The sequence below is a fragment of the Ictidomys tridecemlineatus genome, chromosome 10 (assembly GCF_052094955.1).
Source record: "Ictidomys tridecemlineatus isolate mIctTri1 chromosome 10, mIctTri1.hap1, whole genome shotgun sequence".
Classification (NCBI taxonomy): Eukaryota; Metazoa; Chordata; class Mammalia; order Rodentia; family Sciuridae; genus Ictidomys; species Ictidomys tridecemlineatus.
This window is the reverse complement of record NC_135486.1, coordinates 136,275,168-136,288,991: the sequence shown is the minus strand read 5'-3', so window position 1 is coordinate 136,288,991 and position 13,824 is coordinate 136,275,168. Positions and strand designations below refer to the sequence as shown.

Genomic DNA, 13,824 nt, shown 5'->3' with positions numbered 1-13,824 from the left:
CTTCCCCAACCAGGCTGGGAGTCGCAGCTGCTGGAAACGGGGTTCCTGGGAATCTTCCTGTGCCCCTGGTGGACTCTGTCCCGACTGCCCCGGCACACCCCCACGCCCTGGACAGTGCTGTGGGCCTTCCGTTGGCTCATCTTCAGGATCATGCTTGGAGCTGTGAGTAGGACTTTTGTTGGAATATTTCAGGAATGATGTGCCCAAGACATGTCTGGTAGCTCTGCCGGACCTCCTGCAGACCCTCCAGCGGCCCTCTGGCCCTGCACAGGACGCTTTCTGTGGGAAGCAGTAAGGGCCTGGGGCCTGTTCTCCAGTAGGTGCAGGAGGAGCCAGTGATTGATTTTTGGTGTCCTCCCACAGGAGTATCATGCTTTCCAAGGTCAGGAGTGACCTGCCACCGTAATGAGGTGGAGGTGGACCTCCGCAGTCCAGCACCTGGCAGCTGCTGGCTCCACCCTACATGTCTGTCTGATCTTCTTGGGACCCAGTATAGCTGACCTCGGGGCATCTCAAGACTCCATGGGTGTGTGCAGACTTCCTTCCTGCAGGGCAGTGCGCATCTCGACCGTCATGTAGCAGGAGTGTGACATCTTGTGTGTCCTTTGCCTGGAGCTGCTGCCTGTGCCCTGCTGTGCCTTTCATAGCTCACTGGAGGCTGGAGGCCAGAGGCTGAGGATAGAGGCCCTGCCACTCTTAATTCCATAGTCACCCTGAGAGTTCCAGAAGCGGGAGGGAGGAGGTTCCCGTGGCTCCTGTCTGTGCCACACAGGGCAGCCGAAGTTTGCTCACCTTCTCTGCTGATCCTGGTTAGTGAGCTCTTCATGTTCCTACTAGAATAATCACAGAAAATTGCTTTTCCACCTTGGAAACTCAGCTCTGCTTCTGTTTGCCCTAAGTCCTGTGGGGATCTCCCCCTGGCACAGGAGGCGTGGCACGAAGGACAAGTCTTTTGTGCCACCTGCTGGCAGGCTGCTCCCATGGCGGGGCATGGCTCTCCACCAGAGCCTCCTTCAGTCTAGAATGTTCCACACTGTTCCCTGCCTGGCCTGACTTTGACTCTTGCGCCGGTCTGGTAGCCTCATGGCTCTCCCTGCAGTGCATCATGGGAGGTGGCTCTGCCCACCCTGTTCTGGGCAGCTGCCGCACATCCCCTCTGAGCAGGCATTGGTGCTGGCTCAGGAGGATACCCTGTTGCGATATAGCATTTGTGAGGAGCCCTCTGGGCCATGGGGACGTGAACTTGCAGGACCTCCTCCCAGCTCCTTGAGGTGGTAACCAGCCCCTGGCCTGACCAGCTTTGCAAACAGCTCCTCTGTGAGGGAGCAGCAGGCCAGTTCTCAGGTGAGACAGGCTCCCAGAACACAAATGGCCACTCCTTTACCACCAGCTGCAGGTCGCTTATGATGGAGCTCGCTGTATGGCCTCAGTCAGGAGACCCCCATGGAGAGGTCTCCTGGGCCTTCTGGGCAGGGATGCTGGGGTTTGTTGTTTTTACATTTTTTTCTGTTTTAAATGGACATACTTTATTTTTTCCTACGAGGTGCTGAGGATCGAGCCAGTGCCTCACACGCGCTGGGCAAGTACTCTACCACCAAGCCCCCACCTCAGCTCAAGGGTGCTATTTTAATCAACTTTTTCGTCACTATGACCAAAAGACCCAACAAGAACAATTAGAGGAGAAAAAGTTTATTTGGCTCACAGTTTCAGAGGTCTCAGGCCACAGACAGCCAACTCCGTAGCTCTGGGCCCAAGGCGAGGCAGAACCTCTTGGCAGAAGACTATGGTGGAAAAAATCAGCTCAGAACATGGTAGTCAGGAAGCAGGGACAGAATATAAACCCAAAGTCATGCCCCCAGTGACCCACCTCCTCCTGCCACACCCCACCTGCCTGCACTCCCGCCCAGGTAATCCCTCAGTGGATTAATGCACTGTTAGGTCACGGCTCTCTTAAGCGAGTCATCTCACCTCCAAGCCTTCTCACACAGCCTCCCACGTGAGCCTGTGGGGACACCTCGCATTTAAACCAGAGCAGATGTGCAGGTGGACATCCCCAGCCTGGCTGCCGTGCCTTTCCCTTCCCCCGACTAGTGCTCCTGTGCAGGGTGTCACTGCAGGTCCAGCAGCACCCGGGTGATGGACATGCTGACCTGTGCCTTGTATGAATGGCAGTCACCAGGGGCACCTGAGAGGCTGTCTCTGGGCAGTGGGGACCCCAGAAGTCCCCCAGATCCTACTGTTTTCATATGTGGATGTGGAAGCCACCTGATTCCCAGTGCCCACTGCACTTCCTTGCCCGATATGTCATCCAGTGTGTCAACCCTCTGCAGCAGGGTACCTCTGCATCTCTGTCCTCCTGGACGGGGGCTTCCAGGAGAGCACTGGAGGCAGCAGGGCATAGCCCGCCACATCCACTGCCGTGGACAGCCAGCAGCCCCCTAGATGCCCACGCTGTGCTTTGGTCTCTCAGGCTTTGTGTCCTGCCCAAGTCAGGTGTATGTGGGACCATGGCAGCCAGGCGAGAGGGTAGGCAGGTGTGGGGGTCCCTCGGAGAGCAGGGGACCTGCAGGGACGGGAGGTTGGGGTGCATGTGACGGGCAGCTCAGCAGTGGCCCTGCCTCCAGCCCCACAGGCTGCCGCTGTCTCCCAGACGCTCTCCAGTGGAGGAGGAGGATGGGGTACTTCCTGAGGCACTCAGCCATCCCTGGAGACCATACCATTGTCTGGTGGTGGGTACGAGCGCAGATGCCCCCGATCATCAGTAAGCACAGAAGGAGAAACCTTTCAGACTGTGGTGGAGCTTCTTGGGTGTGGCGGTGCAAGCCAGGGCCTGGGAGCAGGAGCCCAGCCCCTGGAGGAGCAGTGGGGCTGTTTGTGCGTGGCTCTGGTGCCAAGAGTTGAGCAGCCCCCCGGGAGCCTGATAGAGCGTGCAGTCATTAGTACATTCTCAGGAGCCATTTATGGCACTTTGATTGACTGTTAGTGCCAGCTGGATGGAAATTGCCAGGTGACTAAAAGGTATAATCACTGATATCGTCTTAGGTTGGATATTATTAACCTGCAGTGGGAAGCAGAGCGTCAACTTGATGACAGTGACAGCAGCCATGGGCCCTATGTGGGGTGGGCAGGCGTGGGTCCTGTGTGTGGGGTGGGCAGGTGTAGTCCTGTGTGAGGTGGGCAGGCATGAGTCCTGTGTGAGGTGGGCAGGCGTGGGTCCTGTGTGTGGGGTGGGCGGGTGTGGGTCCTGTGTGGGGTGGACGGGCGTGGGTCCTGTAGGAGGGCGGGGCATGGGTCCTGTGTGTGAGGTGGGCAGGTGTAGTCCTGTGTGGGGTGGGCAGGCGTGGGTCCTGTGTGGGTCCTGTGTGTGAGGTGGGCAGGTGTAGTCCTGTGTGGGGTGGGCAGGTGTGGGTCCTGTGTGTGAGGTGGGCAGGCGTGGGTCCTGTGTGTGAGGTGGGCAGGCGTGGGTCCTGTGTGTGAGGTGGGCGTGTGTGGGTCCTGTGTGAGGTGGGCAGGCATGGGTCCTGTGTGTGGGGTGGGCGGGTGTAGTCCTGTGTGGGGGTGGGCAGGCATGGGTCCTGTGTGTGAGGTGGGCAGGCGTGGGTCCTGTGTGTGAGGTAGGCGGGTGTGGGTCCTGTGTGTGAGGTGGGCAGGCATGGGCCCTGTGTGTGAGGTGGGCGAGTGTGGGTCCTGTGTGAGATGGGCAGGCATGGGTCCTGTGTGTGGGGTGGGCGGGTGTAGTCCTGTGTGGGGGTGGGCAGGCATGGGTCCTGTGTGTGAGGTGGGCAGGCGTGGGTCCTGTGTGTGAGGTAGGCGGGTGTGGGTCCTGTGTGAGGTGGGCAGGCATGGGCCCTGTGTCTGGGGTAGGCAGGCGTGGGTCCTGCGTGAGGTGGGCGGGTCTGGGCCCTGTGTGTGAGGTGGGCAGGCGTGGGTCCACTTTAGGGTTGGCATGCGTAGGGCATAGCCCCCCAGGCCTGTGCTTCCTCAGCCCTCTGATCCCCAGCCCTCTGCCCCCTAGCCCTCTGCTCCCCCAGCCCTCTGCTCCCCCAGCCCTCTGCCCCCCCAGCCCTCTGCCCCCCCAGCCCTTTATCCCCCCAGCCCTCTGTCCCCCCTAGCCCTCTATCCCCCCAGCACTCTGCCCCCCATCCTTCTATCCCCCCAGCCTTCTATCCCCCAGCCCTCTATCCCCCAGCCCTCTGCCCCCTAGTCCTTTATCCCCCCTCAGCCCTCTATCCCCCCAGGACTCTATCCCCCCAGCCCTCTATCCCCCAGCCCTCTGCCCCCTAGTCCTTTATCCCCCCAGGACTCTATCCCCCCAGCCCTCTATCCCCCCCAGCCTTCTATCCCCCCAGCCCTCTATTCCCCCCAGCCCTCTATTCCCCCCAGCCCTTTATCCCCCCCAGCCCTCTATTCCCCCAGCCCTCTGCTCCCCCCCAGGCCTCTGCTCCCCCTAGCCCTCTGCTCTCCCACCCTCGGCCCCCCCACCCCTCTGCTTCCTCAGCCTTCTGCCCCCCCACCTCTCTGCCCCCCCAAGCCTCTGCTCCCCCCAGCCCTCTATTCCCCCAGGCCTCTGCCTGCCCCAGGCCTCTGCTCCCCCAGGCCTATGCCCCCAGGCCACAGGGGCGCTGAAAGTCCTACTCAAAGCCAGTACTAAGGGACTGTGCTCTGGCGTTTCACATTCCCTGGCAGCTCTGGGTTCCTGAAGCTGATCCTGATGGAGCCCCAGGGCCCGAGGCAGGGTGCCTGAGTGAGGAGCTTACAGAAGGGCTGCCTCTCCCAGCGCCAGGTGTCCAGGGCCTGACCCCTGTAGTTCTCTGTGCAGGCCCGGCAGCAGGCACGGGCCACCATCTCCCTGTGAGACACAGCTGCTGCTGCTGCATGCTGCAGATCATGTGGAGTAGGGTCTGCAGGGACTCACCTGGGCCTCATGGCCCTCGTTTCTGTGGTGGCATCTCTTCCACCATGGCCCAGGGGAGGGCATGCAGAGAAGGCAACCGGAAGTGGAGGGGGTGGTCAGCCTTCCTGTGAGTCTGCTAGAGGGCTGTGGGAAAGAATCTGTCAGCAGCCCCCTGAGGGTTTTCCTCGCCATTTGCCCTGCATTCCAGCAGTTCAGTCTTCTGAGCGGCACGGGGAGCTGGTGAGGTCACATGAGTCTTTGTCACAGCCACCTGACGGGCCACGGGGGCTCTGGCTTGGGGAGTCCCTGAGGATGGGTGACGCTGACCACCTTCCACTCACCTGTTAGCCGTGCAGGTCTGTTTTGCTCCTTTGCCTGTTTTTTAGCTGGGTTGTTCAATTCTTGGTGTGGAGTTGGAGGTTCATTCTGCACTCTGGATATCAGCCCTTATCCCATGTGAGGGCAGCCTCATGGAGGACCCGTTGACATGCCTTATTTTTGGGCTCTCTCCGTCTTAGTCCTCAAGTCTGTTTTTATGCCACCATCCTGTTCTGACTGATGTGCCTTTCTAGTGGAGTCTGAAAGCAGGAAGTGTGAGGCAATCAGCTTGCTTGCTTTCTCAAGAATGCTTTAGCTGTAGTCTCCCAGGTTTACATGTGTGTCTCCATGCAGATTTTAGCAGTGCTCTCCCATCCTATGGGAAGAAGTGCCACTGGGATTTGGTAGGAAGTGCAGTGCACCTGTGCAGATCACTTTGAGCAGTACCGTCAAGAGGCAGCAAGTGCTAGTGAGGATGTGGAGATGAGGAACCCCTGGCACTGGCGGGAATGTCAGCACAGCCGTCGTGGGAGACAGCATGCAGACTCCTTAGAGTCAGGATAGACCCCACCTGGTGCGGCATTTCACGTTTGGCACCTCTGTAGGAGCCTGTCATCATGTTGAGAGACATCTGCTTCCCGTTTCTTCACAGCTGTGCACAGGAGCCAGACAGGAAGCACCTAGCGTCCACACACAGCTGGATGGGTGAGGGAGCTGTGGTGGAGAAGCAGCAAGTCCTGCCCTTGTGGCAGCTGGTGAGCCTAGGATGTAAGCCAGGCTCAGGGAGAGTGCCTCAGCTGGGCAAAGCAGAGGGTGCTGGGGAGGGCAGAGGACACCCAGAGGACACAATCCCATCATAAGGCAGCAAGTCCTGGGCTCTGAGGAGCAGCATGGGGGCTCTAGTTGACAGCCCCCCATCCCTCCCCCAGCACATAGACGTGGACGTACCAGGAAGACGGCTCTCATGAGTTGTGGCTGCACACGCACAACCACAATCAATGGGCTTGCTTGATGGTGTCTGGGAATCAGGCCGTCGTGTTCTAAGCCTGTGTGCACAGTGCTGTCAGTTTTGCCTCAGCAAAGATGGGGAAATGAAGCTAAAGAACAAAACAAATGATACATTTAAATAAGGTTGGTAGCTGAACTAGTAATATTGGATTAATAGGGACAGGAACGTTATTGTATTCTTACAAGTTTTCTGCAAATCTCAGGTTTTTAAAAAATAACTCATTAAGGCTGGGTGTGGTAATGTACTGTAACCCCGTGACCCGGGAGGATAGAGATTTCCAGGCCAGCGTCGGAAATTTAGTGAGGCCCTTCGCAACCTGGCTAGGGATGGAACCCAGTGTTAAGTGTCCCTGGGTTCCATCCCCAGTACCAAAAAACATAAATAAATAAAAGTAAATTGTTAAAGGAAAATATACACAACTTTATGTGCATAAATTAAGCAACTTAGATGAAATGGTTACTAGATGAAATGGCTAGAAGAAGAAATAAAAATTCTACATATCTCTGTAAATTGAGATGATGCAAATGAACAAAAAGCACTTCCCACTAGGAAAACGCCCAGACAAGGAGGCTTGAGTGATGTGTCCTATGAAGTGTCTCAGGAGGAGGACCCCAGCCTCTGACGCAGCAGAGGGAGGGACAGACAGTTCCTCCAGGAATCAGGTGAACACAGCAGCATGTGAAAAGTATAAGGCTCGACGGCCCGTGGGTTTTCCCCAGAGCACTGGGTTGGCTCAGTAGTCAAGGCTAATGCCATTCACCCTATTCACGGAATTAAAGAAGCAAGAGGTAAAGTAACTGAGATCATCTCAGTAGAGGTAGAGGAGGCATTGGACACAATTAAACATTTACAATTAACAAAAACAAATTCTTGGCAAGCTAGAAATGGAAAGCAACTTCCTCAACCTGATAAGAGATTAACCGCACAAATAGCCTACTGCTGGTGCCATGTTTAGTGGTGAGGCTGGGCAACTCCATAAACTGGGAACCAGGCTGGGTGTCTGCTCCTGACAGCTACCAGCAGGGATTGAAGATCTTAGCTTGTAAATAAAGCAGGAAAAAGAAGTAAAGCTCCAAAGACTGGAACAGAGGAAGTAAAGTGGCCTATATTCTCAGAGAGGCTGGTGTGCAGATGGTGCTGAGGACCAGTGTGGGGACCCACCCACTTCACAGGGTCCCGGATCACTACACAAGTCACTGTGTCCTGCACACTGGCAAAAACTGACAGGAAACTGAATTCTTAAATGTAACTTTTATAACAATATCCAAAACTACAATATAGGAACGTTTAATAAAAGAAGTGCTGCTTATATCCTGAACACCATCAAATGTTGCTGAGAGGAACTAAAGGGGACTTAAGTAGATAGGGAGATAGACTCTGCTCACGGTCCTGAGTTATGAATTGTTCCCAAGTTGATCTGCAAATTTCATGAAATCCCAAAGACAATCAGCACCTTGCACCACCCCAAGCAGGCACGTTTGCACATCATGCACCCAGGGCCATCCACTGGGAACACAGGCCAGGCCCTTCCCTGGGAACAGGGAGGAGGGCAGACACTGGGCCCTGCTCCACCTCTGCCCCCGCAGCATCAGGGGACTCCTTGCTGGCCCGGCCCATCCCTGCGATGCTGGGGAGCCTGTGAATGACCTGAAGACTAGAGCCAACAGGTTGCTGGAGTTGGGGAGAGGAGCGCAGGCACTGGAGACCTGGGCGGGGCCACAGCCAGGGCTGTCCCAGGCTGCTTGCTGAGGCCCTTCTTCTGTCCTAGAGGCCTGCAGCCTGCCCTGTCCCAAGCAGGGCAGGTGTGAGGAGGAGGTGGGTGGCCACTGACTTTCATAAATTGATAGAAGAATTTCTTTTCATAAATTGATAAACCAACACTTAGATGTGTGTGGAAATGCCAAGACGTTTTGTAATCAAAACAGTTTGGAGAAGAATGAAATTGTAGGAGTTACTCCAAGTGTCAAGGGGCCATGAGGCGGGCTGAGGCACCACAGGTTGGCCTCAGAGTCACACTGAGGGAAGCTGGACATGAAGGCACATGTGTCCACCAGCCCCTGTCATGAGGGGTGTGGCACAGGCAGAGCCCACACAGCCTAGGAAGCTGCTGGGGAGGGGATGCAGGGCCACGAAGAGGGTGCATTTACTAATTTCCAGCTGTGGCTTCAGGCCGCTCGCATGTTACTCTGACCTGATGAGGGTGGGCCTCAGCTGGGGAGCCCCAGGGGCGATGGGCCAGAGGGCAGTAATCCCACCAAGCCAGCTCATCTGTTGCCTTGGTTGAGCATCAAAACCATGTGTCTTGAGTGCTGGAAAGAGGGTGGGCTCGGCCACACCCTCCACCCAGACGGATGCCCCAGGGTGCCCCCCACCTGCAGCTGTGGCCCCAGGCATGCTGCTTCCTGTTCTGCTCTGGGTGTCATTGATATAGAGGTGGCATGTGGGTGTGGTTCCTCCTTCATGGGCCAGGCAGGGACCTGAAGTGTCAGGAAGAACACAGATGTGTCCCTGGGTATGCCTGCAGGGGCTGCCATGGCACCTGGTGCTCAGGCCTGGTTCCTGCTTGACCATCTGCCTCTCTGGTCACAGCTGCTCGCCCTTGGCATGCAGCCGAGGGAGCTGCATTGCCATGGAGCAGCGTGAGTGGCCACCCACCTCCTCCTCACACCTGCTCTGCATGGGACAGGGCAGGCCGCAGGCCTCCAGGACAGGAGGAGGGCCTCAGCAAGGAGCCTGGGACAGCCCTGGCTGTGGCCCCACCCAGGACTCCAGTGCCTGCGCTCCTCTCCCCAACTCCAGCAACCTGTTGGCTCCAGTCTTCAGGTCATTCACAGGCTCCCCAGCATCGCAGGGATGGGCTGGGCCAGCAAGGAGTCCCCTGATGCTGCGGGGGCAGAGGTGGAGCAGGGACCAGTGTCTGCCCTCCTCCCTGTTCCCAGGGAAGGGCCTGGCCTGTGTTCCCAGTGGATGGCCCTGGGTGCATGATGTGCAAACGTGCCTGCTCGGGGTGGTGTGCAGTGCTGAGGGGCTCAATCACCTTAGTTCTGCCCTTTAGAGATGGGTGCTTGTACACCTGGTTCTGCCTCGCTTCCTGCAGGGCTAATTGTGGCAGGTTCATGCTTTCCTCGTCCAGCGGTGCCTGGGCTCCTGTCGCCAGGGCCGGGCTTCCTGTCAGGGCTGCTCTGCCCCCCATGTGGGGCAGAGCATGGGCTTTCCACAAGGCCCTCAGCAGTCAGAGCTGCCCTGAGTACTCTGTCCTGTGAACCTTCCTGAACCGGCAGGTGAGTACTCAGTCCCTGCAGCCCTGGGAATCAAGCCAGCATCCGTGTTGCCAGGAATCCTCAGGCCTAGACAGTACCCAAGGAGATGCTTATCTTCCACTTTGACCCCTAGATGATTGGGAAGCTGAAAGCCTGCATCTCCCCGAACCCCCTCCCAGACCCCCGCTGCCTCCTGCCTGGAGGGTGTGCACACATCCGTCCACTAGAAGCAGCCGTGTGCGGAAGTGGTGCACATCTTCCTCCGCCCAGTGGGACCTGCTGTGGGTGAGCCTTAGCTAAAGAGGGTGCAGGCGGATCACGAGAAGCTGGAGAACGTGATTCTGGAGAAGAGCAGGTGAGACGCAGAGTCGTCAGCTGTGGGCGCTGTGTCCCCTGCTGCTGCGTGCTTCTTCACTGGTCTTTGTTTTGCAGGTTCCCGCTCCTGTTCTGACAGCATGTGCTGCGTCTCTCTTGGGGTTAAATTGTGTTAATTATTGCTTCATACTTTAAAAGCTAAGAGGCTGATACCTTCAATCTTTATGGAGCAAGATACGAGCTTAGCAGGTGGTTCCATGAGACGCATTTATTGCTACAGCTGAGGCGCTGTGTTTTGGTGTTGGCGAGGTACAACTTGGAAGGAGAACAGGCCAGTGTGGCCTGCGGAGTCAGTGGAGACATGGGGTCCAGCCTCCCATGTTGAGGTGACCCTCCAGATGCGGGCTGCAGAAAGCAGTGGCAGGAGGCTCCAGGTTCCTCCTGGCCAATACGCAGGGCTTGACTTCTACACACCCGAGGCCCACCCATCTTGGCAGCCACTCCTGGCCACAGCACCTAATAGGTGGGGCCCTCTGTGCTGCTCATGCACGGGCTGTCTGGCCCTTGTTGATGCAGAATGATATCTGAAGTGGAAGAACATGCCCAGATGGTCAGCAGCTCTCAGGTCAGAGTTGGCACCGCCGGGGCCGGGGCCAGGGACACAGTGGACCATGTGCCTGGAGGAGCCGTGAGAAATATCCCCTGGTGGCTGTAGTTGTGTCTGAGATGCTGCCGTAAGTTCTGAGGATGTTAGGGAAGCTTTGGGCCAGCGGATTTGACCATACAGATGAGATAGGCAGATTCCTTGAAAAACACAGCCACCAAAACTGATACAAGAAAAACAGGAAATCTGGGTTGCTCCATGTCTGCTAAAGAAATTGAATTTGAAATGAAAAACCATTCCAAAAAGAAAGCCTCAGCCCCAATGGCTTCTCTGGGGAACTCTGTCAAACACGGATGGAGGAAGGAACAGCATTCCCACGCAGACCCTAGCAGGTGGTGGAGGAGGGACACTTCCTGAGTGGTTTCATGTGGCCGGCGTAACAGTGATGGGAACCCCGATGAGGACGTTACCAAAGGAGGTCAGAGCCTGCGCGCTGGTTAGCAGAGGCCCCTCAGGTCTGATGATAGAAGGTGTGCGTTAGCACTTGAACATCACTTACGGCTGGTGGAGCACTGGCCGAGCCTGCAGGAGGCTCTGGGTTCTATCCCCAGCACCACAGAAATTTTAAAATAAATATATTAACAAATACATTTTAAAATGTTTTAATAAATTTATTTTTTATTCATTTATTTTTTTATGTGGGGTGCTGAGGATTTAACCCAGTGCCTCACACATGCTAGGTAAGCACTCTACCACTGAGCTATAATCCCAGCACTGAGAACAAATACTTTTAAAAATCAATTCATGTCAGGGGACGGGGTTGCGGCTTAGTGGTAGAGCACGCATCTAGCATGTGTGAGGCCCTCGGTTTGATCCTGAGCACCACATAAAATAAAATAAAGGTATTGTGTCTAACTACTTCTAAAAAATAAATATTTTTTTAAAAAATCAATTCATGTCATTCGCTGTAGTAACAATGAAGAACCATTTTATCAGATCAGCAAAAGATGATGACCCTGACACCCATTCATGATGAAGACTCGGCAGAGTAGTGTGAGGCATGATAAAGGGCATCCGAAAGACCCTCTAATGAACGCTGTCACGTGAACCTGGAAACAGGAAGCACCTATGCCCATGACCACGCTGCCACATCATGTCAGGTTTCTCTACAGTGAAATGAGAAGCGCGAGGCACGGCACTGGAAGATAGTGAAGTGGTCAAATCACAGACCTGAGCATGTGTGGAGAACCCAGCGTGTGTGTGAAGCCACTGCTGAGATGGAGCTGGGAGTTAGGGAGGTCACAGGCTGCAGGTCATTGTGACAGATGGCATCTCCTATACTGTCAAACTTTCAAGAGTAAAATTGTGAACATGCTATCTATACTTGCATCAAAAATCCCTCAGGTACCTCATAATAAATCTGACTAAGAAGGTTTGAGATGTGTGCATTAAAAACTGTGGATCTTGGGCTGGGGATGTGGCTCAAGCGGTAGCGTGCTCGCCTGGCATGCAGTGCGGCCCGGGTTCGATCCTCAGCACCACATACCAACAAAGATGTTGTGTCCGCCGAGAACTAAAAAATAAATATTAAAAATTCTCTCTCTCTCTCTCTCTCTCTCTCTCTCTCTCTCTCTCTCTCCCTCCCCCCCTCACTCTCTCTTAAAAAAAAAAAAAAATTCTCTCTCTCTATCTCCTCTCTCACTCTCTCTTTAAAAAAAAAAAAAAAAAAAAAACTGTGGATCTTTGCTGATGTGCATTTCAAAAGCCCTGAGGTATTGTGTCCACAGAGCAAGAGACTCAGCACTGTGAAAATGTCTGTCTCACCCAACTTTATAGAGTTAAGAAAATGCCTACCAGACCCTTATGAGCTGTTTTTTCTTTTTGAGAAATTGGAAAACTGATTATAGAAATTTTATGCAATTGGGATCTTGAAAATAGACAGAGTTGGAGGGTTATCTACGTGATTTTACAGCTTATTTTAAAGCTGAAGTACAGTCTTCCTCTAAGCTAGAAACAGATCAGTGTAACAGTCCAGAAACAGACCCATACCTCCCCCACTCATGGATATTCAACCCTGAGGCCACACTGTGCCGTAGTAACTGAGTTACCTGTGTCTCTGGAAGAATAAAAGGAGCTCAAGCCACTGTTTCAGGAGCTCTCTCAGCACAGAGCTGTTCCTGGGAGGAGTGGTAGGGCATGGAGTGGGCAGTGGCCACGCCTGTGCAGTCCATGGCAGTCCTAGGATACCCAGGAGCACTCAGCCCTCCCCCAGGAAGATGGGGGACTGGGGCACGGGTTTGGGAGTCAGGTGTGCCTCTGCATCCAGACCTGCATTCCCGGGGGCTGAAAGCAGGAGCTGGGCGCAACAGCACAAGGGAAGCTTGCTGGCATGGCTCGCAGGGCCTTTCCTGTACAAGGACACAGATTCCGTCCACCTCTGCCTCAGAACAGGACTGCTTGTGGCTTCAGGGTCCACACTGCCCAACCCGAGCCCCTGGCCTGCAGTCCAGGAAGTGTGCTACTGGGATGGAGCCTGTTGCTGTGGGCCCCGCAGCTGTTCTGAACAGGACGAACCAGAATTATTTTAAAAGCTGTTTCCATGTTAGAGTGTTCCGCCCCCGAGCACTCTGGGGGATGTTCGGGCCCGGGGGACGTGTTGGGGATCGTGGGCGAGAAAGGTTAGTGAACAGGGTGTAGACGCCATTAGCAGAGAAGAGCAAGGAGTTGGCTATGAAACTGAGATGGAAAGAGGCTATGGCTGCCGGCCTCGCTGAGCCAGGGCACCTCTGGGAGGACTGCATGCGTATAAGGAACAGGTGTCAGAGTGCAGCACGACCCCGTGAACGCCACCGCAGCAGCCAATGTCCTCGGCATTCCTTGCCTGGCTGTCCTAACTCTGAGATGAGAGCCATTATCCTGATTTGTCTCATGGCATCAGTGTGGGCAGAACTAAAGAAAAGCTCTTTCTTCTTCACTGTCATTCTGCACAGAGAGCATGGAACAGGCGGACCCCGACTCGGGACCCAGCTGCAGGCCTCCCTCCCCGCAGCCTCTTTGTGCCTCTGACCTCTGGCTGTTGGTCTGCGCCCAGCCCATGGCAGCAGGACTGCTAACCCTCAGCCTTGAGCCCCTACATGCCCAAGCTTTCAGAGCTGTCTGGCCGCTCCTCACAGCGCCTCATCAAAGGCTCCCGTGTGTGGGTGTCAGGTGATTCCTAGAGGGTCTCCAGGATTCAGGGGTGGTGCAGAAAACCCATTCAGAACAGTCTTAGGGATTTCTCTTAGTGCACACTCCCACCCAAAGGGTTCTCTGGCTGGCCTCATGCTGCCCTTGCACACGAGCATGCCGCTTAGGGGCACAGGTGTAGGCCTCTGTCACTCACACCTGTTTCCCAAAAGGGAGAGAAGGACAGTGAACGTGAAAC

General features: G+C 55.3%; 1 protein-coding gene and 1 long non-coding RNA gene across 7 annotated transcripts in view; both read left to right on the top strand.

Annotated features, from left to right (window-relative positions):
* The window catches only part of Lmf1 (lipase maturation factor 1), a 73,252-nt gene that overhangs the window by 34,211 nt on the left and 25,217 nt on the right, over positions 1–13,824 (top strand). For all 6 annotated transcript variants that reach the window (XM_040278649.2, XM_078024388.1, XM_040278647.2 and 3 more), the window contains one exon: positions 14–162. In XM_040278649.2, the coding sequence (XP_040134583.2) occupies positions 14–162 (149 nt within the window). The remainder of the gene's footprint in view (positions 1–13; positions 163–13,824) is intronic.
* LOC144367561 (uncharacterized) lies at positions 533–11,050 on the top strand. Its single transcript, XR_013427069.1, has 2 exons — positions 533–809; positions 9,615–11,050. It is a non-coding gene; the product is annotated as an uncharacterized LOC144367561 (long non-coding RNA).